Source organism: Balearica regulorum, chromosome 2 (genome assembly GCF_011004875.1).
Source record: "Balearica regulorum gibbericeps isolate bBalReg1 chromosome 2, bBalReg1.pri, whole genome shotgun sequence".
Classification (NCBI taxonomy): domain Eukaryota; kingdom Metazoa; phylum Chordata; class Aves; order Gruiformes; family Gruidae; genus Balearica; species Balearica regulorum.
In genome coordinates this window covers 130379874-130399094 of record NC_046185.1, presented here as the reverse complement: position 1 = coordinate 130399094, position 19221 = coordinate 130379874, and the positions used below count along the sequence as shown (strand labels likewise).

Here is a 19221-nt window from a genome sequence, read left to right as displayed (position 1 = left end):
CCTGCTATTGGGGAAAGCTGATAAACCTTCCAGCTGAGCCAGACTCTGCCACTGCTGGCAGGTTCCCAGCCGCCTGCTCCTGTCTGAAGATTGCCACCACCACCTTCCTCACCTAAGTTAGGTCTTTGCTAGATGGGTCTTTATTTTATTCTGGTGACTGCCTGATGTTTGAGTGAGCAATATGATTGCATGTAAGTTTATTGAAAACCCAGGCTGCTGCTGGGCTAAATAAAATCATCGCAGGTCCAGAATTATCCAGGACAGCTTTGAATTTAAGTTTAATAGTTTAATTTCACATTATGCTGTCACACATACCAGATTTTCTGCAATGTGACAGTAAATGCTGGTTTCTCCTTTTTCTGCTGTTGGCAATGCAATACCTGTAAACTTATGGTTTCTTCTTTGTGGCGGTTGCTTATATTTATGATGGCAAGGAGTAAAACATACTGAAACAGTCGTGGTTACAATATTTATAGCTGCTGAATGCATATTAAATTAGAAGCAAAGGAGAAGCGGAATTACATTTGTTTTGTAACACTGTACAGTTAAGACCAGAACCGTTCCTGCCATCGCATCTGCAAATGTTTTAGCTCATTGCTGAGAATGAGAGCAACATTGCTAAACATGGGTGGATGGTATAGTACAGCCCAAGTGTCACCCATGAAGAACCCCACAGAGAATCTGGCTAGAGTAATTAATGAATCCATTTGGAAAAGTCAGTGCCCTTCAATTAGCCTGAATGTAGCGAAGCAGATGGGATCCCATCCTCCAGGGAGAAAATTGAGAAAGATCCTAAGAAATACTGCATTGGACTGATTTATCTGGGTAATTATAAGCCTCATTTGCACAAAACTGTTCAATATGGCTGCAGTGAGAAAATTAAGAATTTATAAAATGTTGATATGTGGCCTAAACTATCGGTGCTAGCGGAATCATCTGTCAAGCAGGATCTTGGTTCAGAATATTAAACTAATCATCAGCCAGGAGAGGCTGAAAGGCAAACTTGGCTGTGGAGCTGGGGGGGTGGAGGGGATGCATTTCTAGCGAACCTTTTAAAGGCTTTTAAAGGCTCCCGTGAGCTCATCTGCAGTGGAAACATTCGCTGCCATCCTAATTTGATATGGTGTCCTGCTTTGAAACATCCTTCAAGATTTCAGAAAGTGAAAGAATGCCTCTGAAGAAACTTAAAGGAAAAAAAATTTTATGCAAATTTTCTTTAAACAGCCGGTAGTGGAGGAACAAAATGAGAAGAGTAACGATAGCAGCTTTTGAGAGCATGTGTGTCCTAGCCTTATCCCATGGAGATGCCTCTATCCTTGTCAACAGTCTCATTTTTAAGTCAAAGGACTTATTTGTATGAACGGGAAGCCGCACAGTGTCTTTTAAGGGCTAAACTGGAAGCCAGTACATCTATATTGTAACTGTGTTTATGTGTGATAGAAAAGGAAGCTGGACAGTTTATAGAAGTGGCAAGAGAAAAATAAACACTGTTTATGACAGCATTGAAATGACGCAGAAATTATGCTCTGCAGGTTCCAGGGCTGGGGGGCTTTTTTGGCTATAGGGACACTGCACTCCAGCATCATGGACTTTCCACATATTTTGTGTTTTTAGAAACACCTCAGCTCAGATAGCTCCAAGCAGCATTTTTGCATGATGTTTTCTGAATTTGGGGCTTTGATAGTCAGAAGTCTTGGACTTTTTAACAAACGGGAAAGAAATCTAGTAGTCCTAGATGGGCAGAGCAAAGCAGTGGGCCTCACCAATCTTCCAGCCCTCTGAAGTGCTCTCCTAGTTCAGGGCCTTTCTCTGCCATTCCAAGGCCAGCCTTCCCCCCACCTCCCATTTGCTCCCTCCCTGACAAATGTCCCCTTTTCAAAGACAACATATTTTGGTGGGTACCTGGGCAGCACCCTCCTTGCCCTCTCGTACTCCCTCCAGCAGCTCGGTGCTGTATTGATATGTTGGTTTGAGCACAATCCCCACAGAACCTGAAATTCAAAGTGTATGCATCTGTTCTAATGAATTGAAAAAAATCAGTTCTGGGCAGAATGTGAGACATAACAAATACTTTTAGGGCACTGAACTGGTGGCAGCAAAGCCGTGTGGCTCCGGTTGTAAGCCTGCTTTGCGCATTCACTGGTGTGCATAATGTATGCTGTTAAATTTTGTATTTTTTTTTTCTTTTCTTACCTCAGAAGGCCTGAGATAATGCAGTGATGAGTGCACTGGCTGGCGCAGCCAGGCCGGGATGTTCCCGCTCCCGGTCGTCCTCTCAGCCCGACAGCAGGCTGGCTGAGACTGGCACAGTTTGGCCCGTGGCTGCACCTTCTCACCCTCCGCTGATAAATAAGCAGCCTAATTGAATTAATAAACAGATAGCTCTTTTCCCTGCCAGCTGGAGCACCATCAAGATGTGTGATAAATTATCTGTCAATGCTTTAACTGCAGGGAAAAAAAATGAAAAAAATTAGCTGCCTCAACCTTTCCTCTCCAACTCTTCTCCCCCCTTTCCCCTTCCCCTGTCCGCCCAAGCTCCCAGTTCGGTTTGCCTCCACCCTCCTCGCCCCTCGCCTTTTCTCCTTTGGCAGATCTCCAAAGAGAAGTAGCTGTGAGAGAGTAACTCATCTGGCCAGGCTGCTAATGGGTTATTAAGGCTGTAGGCGGCGGAGGGATGCTGACGTTCCCGTGGCTCGCTGGGAAAGGGACGGAGGCTGTGGGGGCGCGGGGCGTGCGTTTGGGGCGAGACTGCCCGCGCTTCAGCTGCCAGCATGCAGCGATCTCTTAATTTGTCCTTAAATTGTGAACTCCTGTGACCGAGACAGGAGCTACACATGAGGGGCAATGCGGGGTGCGACCAAACAGGAGGAGACAAGGCATCAGGAAGCCTTAGGCTGACTTGCCAGCGTGCCAGCCAAAAGGGGGAACTTTGTCATTACCCTTAGTCCTGAATGCCACAGAGGTGGGTAGTGCATGAGGCCTTTTTGTTTCAAAAGAGAGGAAAATGATGAGACAGGAGGGCTCTGTGATTTCCATAATACAGTTCAGAATATCCCTGCCATCACCTCTCAAAGTGCTGTTCCCTTTTGAAAATAACACATCTCTATGTAGAGTCCCTCAATAGCCCTAAGTAACAGGAGACAAGAAAGATTTTGCTGCTTCACACTCTAGGTAGGAGGTAAACAGCTGAAGTTTCTATGGCATTACCTTGATTTCCAACATACTTGTGTAAGTGCTTGTGTGCCTTTGCTGGCCTGGTTTCCCTCACAGCATCTCCTCTATAAGCTTCTCAGTGAGCAAGCTGGAAAAGCTTCTCAGTTCCCCTCTTTCTAAAGCAGCAAGAAATGGGAGGTGCTGTGGAGTCACTGAGGAGTCTGAGATGGGAATGAGATCACAGCGTTATGATCTTGTTCAGAACATGACATTTTTTTCTGGTGCATATGTCACATGAATCAGACAATGGTGGTGTCAGGAAGATGGATAACACTGTCGGCAAGGCTGGGACAGGAGACAAGAAGATGTGTTAAGCACCAAAACAAGACGGTATTTATGCCTTTTTCTCACAGTCAGTAGAAGTACACAAGAAATATTAAAAAAAAGGAAGGTAGGGCAATAGCAGAAGCGGCCGGATCTCTGACGTGCTTTTCAGAAGACTCATCCCGTGAAGGATGGTGAGCACAGACGGATAACCGGTGTGCAGGAATTGCCTGTTCCTGTGATCCTGGCAGCTGCTTCTGGTACGTGGGAAGGTGTCTGGGTCTAGCATCACCCCATTCCCATGGAGGATGCTCACCCAACACACAACCTGTTCTGCCTCCCTCGGGGTGCAGGGTGCTGCGGGGGCCCTCTGCCTGCCTGTCCCCAAGCAGGGCTCCTCTGCCAGGAATTTGCCCTGAAGTGGTTTTTTCTGCCCTCTTCCCTTGGGCAGGAGGGACAGGGAAGGGTCCGCTATCAAGTGAGGCAGGATGCTCTGTACCTGTCATTTGCTGCCGGAAAGGAAATCCTGCTCGTGTGACAGCCACCACAACTGTGGGTCTAGCCAGGCCCCTGACCCAGGCAAATTTGTTCTGCATCCTGTGGTACGTGCTGTAGGAAAGCCAAATCCAGCTGGATGAGTCAATGGCTTACCAAGCAGGCGGCATCCTTCCCTTCCCTGGGGAAGGCTGTTTTTTTGGTTTGCTCTGACTTGTTGCTCTGAAAAGCAGTTATGGCCAAAGAGTAAGCATACCATGTGCAAACGAGTGAGCAACTGATATATTGCATTTTAGTAAGTCATTGCTTGTCAGCTGGGCCATCAGAAGAGTGTGTGGATGCATTCCTAGCTGCTTCAAACACAAAATAAAGCCTATTAATGTAAATCACAGTCATCCTTTATTTTTTTTCCACTGAAAAAAAGTATTTGGGGGTTTGATTCTTCTTATGTCTTGCTTCATACTGTAGCTATCCTCAAGTGTATTAAAAAACTTTATGGCACTGATAGACTAGTTAGCTGGTATCTGGTAGAGGGTTGAGATGTTGCTGTTCCTGGAGCCTCAAGTGGCTTTGAAATTTAATGCATCTGACCCAAGATGCTGCTGTTTAAAAGCAGCTGATACATGCGGGGTGGTGAAAAACAAGGCAGCAACCTGAGCTGTGTAAGAATGGAGGTGATGGCATTGCAGGTGAAGAACAAAGGGGACACAGTGGAGGGCAGCAGCCTGGTGAAATGCTGGGTGAAGTCAGGGAGAGAATATGGGGAAAAGTGGGAGAGCGTAAGACACTTTGCATGAAAGTGTAAAAGAATAGTACATGTCAACAGTAATATGTTGAATGCTGAATATTCATGATATCCATGCAGATAAATCTCAGCATAGATTATATTTATTTTATAACAGTAAAAACTGACACTAAATGAACCTGCTTACACTCTTTACGATTTGTATCTGTGTACTACATGCCATACACGGGTGCATGCATTTAAGAAAGTGGTCACTAGGTTTTCATAGGCAGATAATTGAAAGCTGTCTGCTGAATTAAAATGTTATTTTCATTTTTAGGTTGGAGTTCAGCTTTAAAAAAATGTGAAATAACCAGTAAGAACATCCTCATTTTATATGTCCCGGTACTATACTTTAAATTCTTGTAATTTCTTCAGAAAAAAAAGTAATCCATGAATGCTTTAAAAATGTTTCAGGAATCACTTAACTTTAGAAACAAAGGAGAAAGAATAACTTCACCTGAAACTATGTGGTAACAAGACAACATCTAATTACCTGCATTGAATTCTCCAGTCAGGCCAACAGGCTAATGAACATCAATACTCTTTCACAAAGAGCTCTGGGATCCCTAATGGCTGTAAGTGGTCAGGGCTTTGGTTTTACATTTCAGTGTCTGGTTCGTATAATCTTGAAACCAAATCTACAGATCAGATCGTACAGTGTGTGTGTGCGCGCGCACGCACGTGTGCACGCGCGCGTGTGTATGCCCTTGAGCACTGCACATCTGGGATGAAATCAAAGCACTTTTAAGTGCACATGTATCCCATTTCTGGCTTGCTAGTAGCCCTTTAAATGTGCTGGGTTTAATCCAGGAAAAACGAGTATTCAAAAATCACACCAGAGAAGGAAAAAAAAAACCATCCCAGTTTTATATACTTGGATGGCATTTTTCTTTGAATATCAATGACTTAATCATAATCAGCCTTAGTGAGAGGTGGGTGATGAAAGTTCAGAAATCTTCTGACAGAGAAAGACTTTGAACCTGCCTTTCTTATGTCCTTGGTGTGTATATTCTGCTTGTGAGAGGGGAAAAGGAAAACAAGCAACTTGCATCCTCGGCAAAAAACTGAAGTCACTCCTTAAGGGGTCTTGAGGCTTCAGAGCAGTATTCTGCAGAGAGAGATTTGTGTGGTGTTAATCCCATCTGATCTCTGCGTACAGATTAAAATACCCAAACCCACAGTGTTCCTTCCAATGTTAGAGTGCTCTGATTTGAGGATTTGCTCCGTATCTGGCTTGTCTAGGAAATTCCTCAAGCTTCCTCTGAAATCAATTCCCACTTTTCTCATTTAATACATTCATAAATGTTCATTGTGTTCTCAGGCTATATACATATATGTGTATATATATATAGCAATGCAAGCATTGTACAAGCACTTCCCACTTGCATTGTACTAGTAGATGGGAACATGATTTCAGAAACCTAGTTAGAGCGTTTGCTTGCAGGAGTGAGGAAGGCCTGAGCTCCGGCACCTTTGCCAGTGGCTTTGCCAAAGTGTTTTATGTCCAGTGTGAAGAAAGAGTCCATGGTCTCTCGGCTTGGGAATGAGCTGTAATATGGGCATTAGAGAACAGATCTGGAAGATGGGCGGTACAGACTCGGGTCCCCTCAAGCCCAAGTTTTCCCACTGCCTTGCAGGGTGCTATTAACACTGATCGATTTTATTGCCACCTCCTTTTTCTGTGTTTTCTACAAGTGACAACCTAGCATGCATGGGAATATCCCGTAGATTAGTCTGGCAGAGTAACTAAGCAAAAGACCGTCTGTTTGGAGAATTAGGATGGTGATTAGCTATGTGCCTGCCTCCTGATAGCAGGCGCAAGCGATTAATCCCCAAAGTGTCAGGCATTTTGCTGTCAGAAACCTGCCTCTCCAGGGGCAGGTAGCAGCTAAGTAGCAGCTTTGCTTTTGGACTCTGGCACACAGAGGGGAAATTAGACAGAAGTTGGTTGTATTTTTTGGATCCTTCCATTGGTATTGTATGTTGAAATTATGTGACACTATTTGCCAGTAATAAATCACTTTTTGCTGTCTGTTGTGTGATTGCGTAATTAAATATCCCTTGTCATGGACACACATACAGGGATTGACTTAGACTTGGTGGGAATTAGGGGTTTGATTTTTTGAACTTTACATTTCCTGACTCCTGTGCAAATCAAATCCAGTTGTTTAACACTGGATTGAGAAATGATTCATGCAAGAAATAGTATATGGTGAGAAGCACAAACTGTACTTTCAGTGTATTTTCTGTCTTGATTGTAATTTACTTGTTCATAAAAATGTGTGTAGAATAGGAATGGAGAATTTAGTATTTTTCTATTGCTAACCCTTAAAAACATGGCACGTTGCACAAGGATAATGATGCTTACCTTCTTTGCAAGGTGTTTTCAGATGAACAGAAGGAAATGAGTTGTAAACTCACTCGTGTTTTCTGCCATGGTGGTTCTCAATGAAATGCCCGTCACCAGAAGATGGCAGTTCTGGCAGACAACCCTTGGGCCACCCTGGCTGCGACTTGCCTTGTATTCCTTAAAACTGGTGGTTGTCCGGAGAGGTGTGACTGGGACTGATGTTATCGGCCAGCATGGCTGCTCGGAGCTCCTCCGTGCCCCGAGTTCAGGGACACTGAAGCAGCTCTTGCAGCTGACCCGTCCTTGAGCAGCATGGTGTCTATTAGCTTTATTGCCTCTTTGATTGTTTGCAGTTGATTCTCGCTGCTTTCTGCTGAAATTTAATTCAGTTTGCATTTGGAAGGACAAGGGAGCAAATTTGTTGTTTTTATTAGAGGCTAAGCTGCACTGAAGGCTGGATGACGATCCATTGTTCTTGTTGTTACAAAATCCGACTAAGTAGGGAAGAAAGCACAAAGGAAGGGAAAAGTATAATTCAGATTTGCCAAACAGCCTGAGAATAATTAGAAGATTAGCAGTTTGGCACTGTTTACTGGTGAGTTGTGAATTAAATGTATCCCCCTTTTCTCTTTACATTAGTTTAATGTGTCACTTCGGTTCTGGATTTCATGTCCTTCGCACACCTCTCACTCCTCCTTCAGTCAATATGCAGGACTGTATTCTACTGCACAAGAAATGTAGGAGCAAGCATTTAATGTGGCATCAGAGACTTTCTAATCTCCAGTCTCTGAAATGTGTTCATAAGTATCTGCTGTTCGCTTATTGGGTGGAGACGAATTGCCTCCAATTTGCTTTTATGAATGCGAGTAGAACATTTGCAGAGTGGTTTCTGTTATTTACTCTGTGAAATGCTTGTAAGCAGCCAACTATAAAAGACCTGAGTGGCATTTATGCTTAAGTTCTCGCATCGCAACCACGGCTGGAGGAAGGGGTAAAACTCAGTGTGATGCTCTGAAATATGCTGGATGAAGTTCTGTTTGCAGCTTAACTACATGTATTCATCTTGGGTATGATGCTTAGAGGAGCATGAGTGAAAAAGAAAACTTGACATCGTAGATGAGAAAACAGTATTAGTGCCACTGAACTCAACGGTATGCTTGCCGTGAACTTTGGCTAATCAAGATTTTTACCCTGAGGTTGCTACCTAATTGCAGATGTGTGGGAATGCTTGACATCTGTATTTTTTTCTAATTTCCCACCCCTCTCTAGTCTCTTCTATCCCCTGTGGGGAGCTTATTACACCCCTGTATAACAGGGACTAGAATCACAGTCACTAGTGCAAGAAAATGTCTTTGAGATCACATTCCATCTGCCTGCAGGGGTCTGATAGAATCTCCTGATAAGAAAGTACCAGACATTAAGCTGATACTACAGCTGGTCTTGTCTCTTCTCTAATTTAGTGGGATTTGGGCATGCAGACCAGAAGGGGAAGAGGGTTTTTTTTTTCTGAGTGCAGCAATGTATACTTATTCAGAACAATTCAATTCTATTAGAAACCAACACTCCCTGTCTGTCCCAACCTAAAATTCAGCTGGATGATATAATAGCTTACTGTTTCATCCAAGCACAGACCACTCAGGTAGTAACATCTGTAAAATCAGAGGAGATTTTTGTCATTTCTCCACTGAGGAATAAGAGGGAGAACGTTGTAGTTTGTTGCCATATACAGATTATGGCATATAATATAATATTTATAGCCTGTTGTACTATAAATATATATACATGCTATAAATATTATAAATATATGCATATGAAAACTCCAAAATTATTTGAGTTCTTAGTTGTGGGAAAAGCATCCTCCAATTTTACAGTTTTATTTATCTTTTTTTCTTCTTCTAACAAACTGAAAAAAATGCTGGTTTTCACTAGCAATTTTGCAGAAAAAAAGGTGGGGCAAAACCCAAGGCAACCTTGAAGTATACATCATGATAGAGAAAAATTAGAAATCAGCAAGATCATGAACTGCAGAAGTGTTAGGGAAACTGGTATTATTTTTCATTCATGATCTCAAATGCTTGTAGCCCATTTTTGGCAGACTTAGGGTTTGCCCAAAGATGTTCAGCAAATAAATTATGATCTATGTCGATAAAAGGAAACATCAAGCAATTCACTGCACCGTGATGTCAGGCTCTAGATGGAGTAAGCGCTGTGAAAACCGTCTTTTTCCAAAAAAAACAGGTACAATGATAACTCCTTTGGGATGTTAACTTCATATGACATTCAGTGGGGTGGCTTCAGAGTAAATGTGTCAATCAGAGGCATTACCATGAGCAATAGTACAGGGAACACAACACTCACACCTAATATCCACTGTTTCTGTTTCCTCCTAAGCATCAAAGATGAGAGTTTATGTGCTTCTGGCTTCCTGTAGGATCAAAAGGGAATTTTCTTTATTCACATGGTCAGCGGCAAAGCAGGCTGTTCTCTGTGAAAGATTGCTCATGTTGTCTATGTCACTGACAGCCATTAATGGAAATGTCATGATGGAGTGGAAATCAGCTGTAACTCATGTCGGTTATTATGTTACTCTGATGAAATAATAAAAGTAATCAGTAAGGGCCAAAAGCCAGGTGAGATGAGCACCTGCATTTCCTTTTGGCTTGGGGTTGGTGGGGATTTTTTTGAAAATTGTGCAATAAAAGGGAGAGAAGAGGGATTGTGCCCTAAAAAAAAACAGTGCCACTGAGGTAAGCAGAAATTTCGAGGTTTGGTGAGAGCAGACCTGCATAGCGAGCGCTCTGTTTCAGCCCCGGTTTGGGAACTGGCAGGTACCCGCAGGCTCTGGTGAAGTCAGTCACACAGTTCCTGAAAAACCCAATGGCCGCAGGATTCTAGCAGGGATTTGCTAATGTAGTCAGTCCAGTAAGCTCAATTTTGATGCCATCACATTTTATTTGATGCTAAACCAGCTGTTTGTAATTTGCATACATAAAAAGAACAATAACAAAAATGCAGCCTGCCCTTCCAGCTCTACACATACTCAATGCAAAGAGTTCACCAAGTTCTGGTGAGTTTCCCTCCCTGTGCTCTAACTAAAACATCCAAAACAATTGATGTCGCTGAAGACTAAATGGGGGGGGGGGGGGGAAGTGTTTATCGTTCCCCAAATGTTTCTGATGGGCAGCAGCAATTGGTTAATGAAAGATAAACGTTGCTCCGGGTGCGTGTGCAGGCAGGGCTCTCGCTGCTGCGGAGCTGAGCTAAGCACCAAGTTAAAGGGAGGTGAGGGCCGGGCCATGGCTGTTGCTGCACTGGGACAGGATGAGGTAGAGAGCTGGTTTCTTACCAGGACTGGGATCCAGGGCAGCTGGCCCACCCTCCCATTGGGAACAGTGAACAAGGAGCTTGTAAAATACACAGACCAAATGGAAATGACCCCTATTGACTGAACCCAGCTGCATGTCAGACCTCTCACTGTCTCTCTTGATTTGCTATCTCAAATAAATGGATGTGGTAGAAGGGGCTAGGGAAAGAAAACAAAATAATTTATTCTCCTTGAAGTCGTGCCACACTAATAAGCCACAGTTTTTACAGCTGAAAAGAAAATGTTTATTTGCAGATTAAGTTTTTCCCGCTTTTTTTTTTTTTTTTGGCTTTGAAAGTCTGCAGTTTAGAATAAGACATGCTGTAGTTCAGTTTCATAGGTCTTTGTCAAATATAGCATTGGTAGATTTTGTTAGGTATTCATCACATAAAACTGCTGGCTAATGAGAGCTTGGGTTTTTTGCATTTTGATTCAGAAAACAAAGTTACGACATCTTTTGTTGGTGCTTTGGCTTAGATCTGCATGGTGGCTCAGCCCCATGAAAAAGGTCCTAGCTAGTTTTGAAGAAGAATGACATGCAGAATGACTTGACTTATTCATGTGTTGTTTTCCATATTTTTCCTAATACGCTCCTGGATAACACCAGTTATTCTGAGCATTGTGAAGAGCAGCTTGCAGTAACCAGGGTAGCACTTGAATTCAGAGACATTAAGGACGACAGCTGCTCAAATCCTCCATTTTATACCCAGGATGGGTTACTGCTATTGATATTAGATTGAACTCTGTTCTGACTTGAGAGGTAGGGAAGGAGGTATTTAACCTCACTGCCATAGTTGCCTCAATCTCTTTTTTGAGAAGATTGTCAGGTCTACATGTGCCATAGTGTGGTCATGGTTTGACTGGCTTTCTTAAAGAAACTTCTTATAAGTCACCAGTCCAGTTTTACTTCATGCAAACTGAGCCACTGGTTGTTTTACAAGTGTATCTTTTTTTTTTTTTTTTTAAAGTCTTGTACAGCCAATTGATTGTTAGTGAAGTAAGCCACCAAATTTGGATTAATGGATCTATTAGAGTGTTTCAGTGGAATCACCTTCATGAAATCTGCAAAAATATGTGGGATACAAAAATTTGAGGATAATACTTTGAATTGACCCTGGTACTTCTTTTTGCCTTCCACAACCTTTTTTTTTTTTCCCTCTAATATTTTTCTTTTTTTTTCTCCTTGAGAATTTGTTTCTTCCTCATTCCTAGGTGCACAAACACAGTAGGGTAGCAGCTCTAAACATAGGAGCCTTTACCTGTGGCCTTGCAGCGGAGTTGCAGAGACAGATGTTATTTCAATATAAAGTAGATTGAAATTCCTGTCTATAGGTTCTGCGTGTCCTGGCAGTCACTCTCTTTGCTTAAAAACAAAACCAAAATGCAGTTCAATCTGGTCATTGCTCCTCCACTGGCAGATTTTAGCCATGTTGGCTTGTAGGATCTTCTGACTGTCATCTGTGACCTATAGATATTGCTATGGGGAAAGGCACACCTGTGTTCCTCGTACCACTGCTGTTTCTTGCTGGCTGTCCAATGGGTGGCATCTCTTACTGATGAGCTATCCACTATTCATTATATCCTCTGGCTGGATAATGAATTATAAGCTAGTTGATGGGTTATTCAGATCATGCTAGGCTGGCATCAAGTGATACTGTGGACCTCCTTCCTTCCGTTTTTATCTTACCATATTCTGCTAAGTACTTGCATTAATGAGAGTAAACCAAGCTTATGTTGACTTCTTCAAAAATCTAAAGAGGCAAAACAGTCTTGGGTGGCTGCCCGTAAAGAATGTTCTACATACACAGAGCCATGGATGTGAGGGAAGTTTTTATGGGTTTGGAAGTAGCCCTTCTCCCAGCTGACATCTGTCAGGTTTTGTCAATGGCACAATCTTCTAGGACACTGGTGATTTTAGCAGTCTAAGGGCAGGGTGACACCAGCAAGGTCTCTATGCCAGTAGAGCTCACAGTTTTGGCATGAGCCTGTAATTGTGCTGAAACGGAACCCTTATTTCTTTGTATTTCAGCTGTAGCCTTAGTACACAAGGGCCCTATCCTGCAGTCCAACATGTGGCAGCCCTTCCCATTGCCCTTTGGTGGTGGTGCTCAGGTAAAAGTGAACAAATCCCATTGATATTAAAGTGAGTTTTGCCCTGGTCAGGACTCCAGGGTCCAATCCAGTGACAGTACAAAACATGAGGAGTACAAAACAGAGAGAAGGATTAGCAAGTGATAACAACACAGCAGATGTTTGAACTTTCCAGCAAAGAAAGAGGATCAGGTTGAATTCTCGTTATTTTCCTGTATTTCTGATGAAAGAACAGGTTGGGTGCTAGTACAACTGTAGAATATATTTGAGCCTGAATTTGAAAAACACATCAATGCAATATATTTATGAATGAGTCTTTTAAACAATATGTATAGTAAAAACGAGAGGGAAACTATGTTTCACCTTTATTTTAATCAGACTTTCCTTTTTAAAAGTTGCAAGAATACAAGCTTGACAAAGCTAACACTACTAAGCTGGCCAAAGAGAAAAGGACGAGAGCCAGTTATTTTTTCTCAGCAGCACAGTAGGAAATATGTAACTGTTAAATTTCAGTTCAGATGTTTATGTCTTTACATATTTACAGTGGAAAACTAGATTAGAGCCCAAGAATATGTTCTTTCTCAAACTGAAATAAGATGCCTTTTATCAAGGGAACAGCAAGAGAGAAACTAAATAAATCTCAAGACACAGGACAAGGCATCATTTCTACAACAGCAGAAGTTTTGCTGTGATTGCTGAGATCATGTACGAATGTTGAATTTTCTGCCTTGTTCTGTTCCAGAGACTGAAGGCAGCGTTGACTCATCATCCTGCTGCCATGTCGAATGGGAATATGAACACCATGGGCCACATGATGGAAATGATGAGCTCGCGGCAGGACCAGACGCCACACCATCATATGCACTCACATCCTCATCAGCACCAGACACTGCCACCTCATCACTCGTACCCGCATCAGCACCAGCATCCGGCGCACCATCCTCATCCTCAGCCTCATCACCAGCAGAATCATCCCCACCACCACTCCCACTCGCACCTTCACGCACACCCGGCACATCACCAGACCTCGCCGCACCCCCCGCTGCACTCAGCCGGACAAGCACAGGTAGACTTCATGCCATGCTGCATTGCTGAGTTTTGCTGTTATGTGGAGTTAAAGCTTGATCCCTGTATTATTTCTTCTTGCAGGCATGTCTTGTTAGATACCAGCCACTTGGGCTACTCAGAAATGTCTGCTACCAGTGGTGAGGAAGCACAAATTTTGGTCAGAAAATAGAGTGAAGCAACAAATTGTTTTGCTGCTTAATTTGCTAGACATATGTAATATCTTACTTTATAAGGAGCTCCAAGGTTTTTCAGTGCTCTGAGCTCTGCAAATTGCCACATATCCTTTTATGGATGAGGGTTATAATGGAGATTAGCATATTGCATATGTTGCTTAATGTGCTTGAACCTAAACTTCTCAGGCTGAGATTTAAAGACCTGTATGTGTTCTACCTACAGAAATACATAGCACGATCTGTAGTGAAGTAAGATGGCACTTCATGTGCATACTCAAAGCAAGATGTGTGTGTGTGTGTAAATAAATAACCTCACCAAACTTAACGAGCTATTTACTTCCTGTCAAGACTGGAAATAGTAGAGGTAGTTTTCAGGTAAGGTACACTGGCTTCCAGGAAAAGAAAAAAGGATCCAGATGCTGTGAAGGGGATAGCAACCCCAGCTGTGGAGTATGAGAGAAAGCCAAGATTAGCTGTGAGGCAATAGTTGGTAAGCGTTGTGTCAGGAGAAAAAGATGGTGAATCCAGTCCGAGGATAGAGATTTAAACCAGGAAGGCAATTTTGAATTGGACTCAGGTGATGAGAACTCAGTGAAGGTCTCCATTAGATGAGATGGAGGTCTCCATTTTTGGACCAGGTATATTGGCTTCAGCAATTTGGATAATTCAATATCTGAACGGAATGTTTCTTGAACTAATGAACTACTGAGCACGGACTTTAGCAGTCATTTTTAAGAGGAATTCTATTAATGTCTTAAGATGATAGGCTTGTACATCAGGATGGCACAAGAAAAATAAAGCTCTGGGGGCAGTGACTATAACGTGTCAGGTCTGGGGAGCAAATTTAAGGAGGACAAGCGGGCAGAGCTTGAATGAGGACAAAGAGAAGTGCCAGCCATAAGAAGTTCAATCTGTGAAGTATTGTGTTGCTTGCAAATACCTTCCAGACAAGCTCTTAGAAAACATTAAAGAAAATGAGAATATTTGGCTAACATCCCAGTGTCCCACAACATTAACTATTTACTAACATCTAGCTTTATTATTGCAGAGGCTGCAAGCACATGGGATCTCCCTAAAGCATTTGCTAATGTAAAATGAATTGTCAGCTTTAGAGAAACAGTCTAAATAAGAGAGCAGCAGACTCCCCTGTGAGAAGATGTCCAGAGCTTTCCTAAGTTTAGTTCAGTTTTTACTTTGTGAATTCAATTATTTTCCCATCTGTTAATGAGTTATTTTCCTTGGAGTTGTTTAAAAACTCCAATAAAAAAGACATTATCTCATAACAGAGAAACCAAAAGGAATCTGATGGCTGTCTTGGAGATCCATGAGAGAGTAAGGATAAAGTTGTGCTTAGCAGACTGAGGACTCCATGGATGAGATGGAGGATATCACTTAACCTCTCTGAGGCTTTTAAAACAAGGGCGATGGTACTGACACCTCACCGAGGGGTTGGGAGGATAAACATGTTAATGCAGGTGAGGGAGTCAGGTACCATGGTATGGAGCACTGCTGAAAACATCCATATTACCACTTTTTACAGGTGAGGAGAGAACAGGTACCAGAGAAAACGAAGATCAATGAGCCAGTGGCCCTCCTCTGGACCTGCTTGAGCAGGTCCATGTCTTCTTACAGTTATTCCAATTAGGACAGCCTAGACTTCTTCTGCTTTGTATTCCCTCTTAGCTATGCACCCCAAAAGACTTGCAGGCAGGCAAGAAGAGATACAGGCACCAGGGTAGGTGGGCTGACTGGCAGCTACAAAGCTATGTCAGATTCACCCTGTGTCCCAGCACCACACGGTCTCTGGGGCTGGGCCTGTGCAGTCAGATGAGTTTCGCTATGCACAGCGTGTCACTGGAGGCAACAGGCCCCATCAAGGATCAAGGAGGTCTTCACCTTGTCCGTAGGTGTGTCACCAAGAGGATGGGAACAGAGGGTGATGGAGTAGGAATCCCAGGGTCAGTGGCTTCCCTGGGCAGCAGAACTCTTGCTGCGTGTCTGCTCCCATGGTGCAAAGGCAATAGTGATTTCTGAACAGATGCATTAGTGGGGAGAAAAGAAGGGTTTGCTGAGTAATAACCACATGGTTATTACTTTCTAAGCTCATCCATAGTCCTCATGGTAATGGCCTCTTTGGGGGTCACATTGTTCCAGCAGATGTTAATTTTATGGTGCGTTTTACTAATTATCTGAGCCACATTCTTCCATTCCAAACCACGTGCCAAATGACAGCATGGTTCACGCTGCTGTCAGCCATGTGCTCCCATGCCGAGACTGTGGTTATTCTACACCACACCCTTCTGTGATGTCAGAATTCATTTCATGCTTTTCAGCTGCCATTTTGATACACAGGAGCCCAATGAATTATGGTTTTGTAGAATGAGTGAACAGGTATTAATTTTGTGGTAAGTTGCAAAGAACAGAGAGAAATATTGGATCAAGCATAAAAGTAGAAACCACCTTCTGATAGGTATCTTTCTGAGAAGGTGAGATATTTTATGAAGTTGTAGCTACTCATACTCAACTACTCAGTTGTAGCTACTCATTCTCAACTACTACAGAAATGATACTATTATTCTTGTAAACCCATGAAGGTTTCTTCATATCAGACTTGCCAGAGTGATAGCTTAAGCAGAGTAGGGGTTTGGATATTGCTTTATTCTCTTAGCTGTCCTACGTTTGTTCTCATTATGGATACGTGATTAGCATCCTCTAAAAAATAGATACTAACCTCCATTTTAATGTATGTTCATTTTCTTTCTTAATAGATCATGTATGTCGTAGGCAGTGCAGCAAAGTCCTGCTAGAGAATGGTGCTTAGACAGTTACTAAGATAGAGCCTAACAGATTTCAGGGTTAAGAGGTATCTAGTAAGAGTCAGTTAATTATCCCACGTGACATAATTAGTGATGTATTGGCAACCTTTATAATTAATATCTGCCAGAGATGGAGAGCAGATTTTTGTTGTTCTGAAAATGCGCTCTGACTGCCCAAAGACTGCCTGGTGCATTCTGAAAACAAAATGACTCACTAGTTATTCAGGAGAAAATGACCATATGAGGGGAAAAAAAAAAAAAAAAAGAATTGTATAGTTACCTTTTTCTGCTTGGGTAGGAGACCTCAGTGAGAGAGTTAAGTAAGAATTTTTAAAGCTGAATGAGAAAGGAGAGAAACAGGATCAGGAAACATAAATAACAGATTTCTGAAGTCTGGAAAGGTGTTGTATGTGAGAAAATGCAAGGCCTTTGATGAGATGTTGATGTTAAAAGGGATCTCTGAGGCCTCCGCACTCAGACATATTGCTAAAGAGGCGGTGTGCCCGGCCCCGGTGGACAGGGAGCAGCTGGCACTCCTCGGCACCCCTCGGCAGTGATCTCCCGGCAGCAGCCTGGGCATGCTGGTGGGGACGGGGGCCATGGCTGGTGGTCCTGTGCGGCGCTGGTGGCTGCAGCCGCTGCAGCTGCCGTAGCCCTGGGACTCCAACCCCCGGTGCGGACAGAAGGTTGGAGATTTTACCAGCAAATGTAAGGACTTAAGAGAAGCTGGAAATGTAAAAATCAGTTAGAATGTGCGGGGTGGCTTATTTATTTTTAGAAGGTTATTTTTTTAAAACATTTTTATGCTGCTGCAAGAGAGATTCCCTGACTGTGCAACATAAAGCTGGGAATAAATTCAGCTTTATGCAAAAAGCGTTATCAGATGCACAGAATAATTACACATAAAATTGCCACTTTAATTGACAGAAGTCAGCTGGGGGAGGGAGCAAACTCTTCTTCGCAGTTTGTGGTGAGATTCTAGACAGAAAAGCGACCTCGCAAGACGCAAGACGATGGTATCATTTTAATTGAAACAGACAGAGGTGTTAGGCAAACACATGTTAATTGCCGCAATTGAAATTCAGGGCTCAGTCTGACAAAGCGCTGAGTACGTCCACTCCCTGGAGTCAAAAGGAAGCACCTTGAAGGTTTGGGCCTTTGCCAGAACAAGGGGGTTAATTTTGAGTCAACAATTCAGATTTCCAGACTGTTCCAGACGGTGCCAGGGCGATGGCGGCGTGAGCAGCGGCAGCAACCTGAGCAGCAGCTCCTGCCACGCACGAGCCGTGGGACCTGTGGGTCGGACTGCTGAGCCCAGTGCTGAGCCCCATGGCCTGGGCACCACAGAGAGGCAGGAACGCAATCAAAAAACTGGCTATTCCCAGGCAGCCGAACGTTATTCTGATGCTGGTTCCTGACAGGGACATGGTCATGTGTTTTATCCACCCAGGAGTCGGAGCACAGACTACATGGGGCTGCCCCCACCACGTGCCTTTTCTGTAATGGCATGGGCTAGTTACTCTCAGGAGCAGGATCAATACTCTTCTGCACTTGAAAAAGCATAAATACGTATTTTTCCATAGTTTCATAGCAGCGGGGCTGGATCTGATGTGCCTCTACTGTCAAAGCCAGGCTGCTGAATAAAAAGGAGTATAGCATCCACAGGGGTCAAATGGCAATGCCTAAGGGGAATATCCCTTTTCATGCAGTCCAGGGATACCAAAATGCAAGTTTGAGTTCAGGTACCTCAGTCCTTTCTTTTGCCCTCAGCTGAGGGGCACCGAGGTCTGCTGGCCTTGCGTGATCACAGCCCGCAGCTTCCCAGCTCCACTCGGGTGCAAAGAGTGCTGCAGCTCCCGTCTCTGGAGGTGGTAAAGTGTGAGATGGAGATGGGGGAGCCTGCAAAGTAGAAATGTCCTAAAATTTTGCAGGCAATTGCGGAAAAAAAAGAGAGAAATAAGGCCACCACAGTCCTCTGCTTTGATTAAAACAGTTGCTGAGAGAAACTTGACATTTCAGGTTTGAAATAGGTGATGGCAGAGAAAGTACCTAAGTGAAATGTTTTTAATAACTAACTGTAAGGGGAAAAATATTTTCCCTACTAATATTCAGATGATCGTTTCAAAAAACTCTCCCCTTTGACCACGGCAAGGATTTGCCAGCAGCTAATTTCAGTGGCATCTGGTGCAGCCTTTCAACTTGCGCCTGTTGCAGACCTTGCCGGGGAGCAGGATGAGATTTCCCTTCCCCTTTCAGCATCCCCCTCTGTAACTTTCCCCCCTCACCAACCACTGCCAAACCTCTTCTTCCCCACCAGGTTTCGCCGGCGGCGCAGCAGATGCAGCCCACGCAGACGATACAGCCGCCGCAGCCGACTGGAGGTCGCCGGAGGAGGGTGGTAGACGAAGACCCGGATGAGAGGAGGCGGAAATTTCTGGAAAGGAACCGAGCCGCCGCCACGCGCTGCAGACAGAAGAGGAAGGTCTGGGTGATGTCACTGGAAAAGAAAGCAGAAGAGCTCACCCAGACAAACATGCAGCTTCAGGTGCGAGCCACTGTCTGCGCCCCCGAGGGCACAGAGGGGCTCTTTGTGCTCGGAG

The 19221-nt window shown here is 43.6% G+C and overlaps 1 protein-coding gene across 11 annotated transcripts in view; it reads left to right on the top strand.

Annotated features, from left to right (window-relative positions):
* The window catches only part of CREB5 (cAMP responsive element binding protein 5), a 261523-nt gene that overhangs the window by 233318 nt on the left and 8984 nt on the right, over positions 1–19221 (top strand). For all 11 annotated transcript variants that reach the window (XR_012834091.1, XM_075745918.1, XM_075745916.1 and 8 more), the window contains 2 exons: positions 13307–13630; positions 18939–19166. Coding sequence is in view for 10 of the 11 variants with exons in the window: in XM_075745918.1 (XP_075602033.1) it covers positions 13307–13630; positions 18939–19166 (552 nt within the window). In the remaining variant the exon portion in view is untranslated. The remainder of the gene's footprint in view (positions 1–13306; positions 13631–18938; positions 19167–19221) is intronic.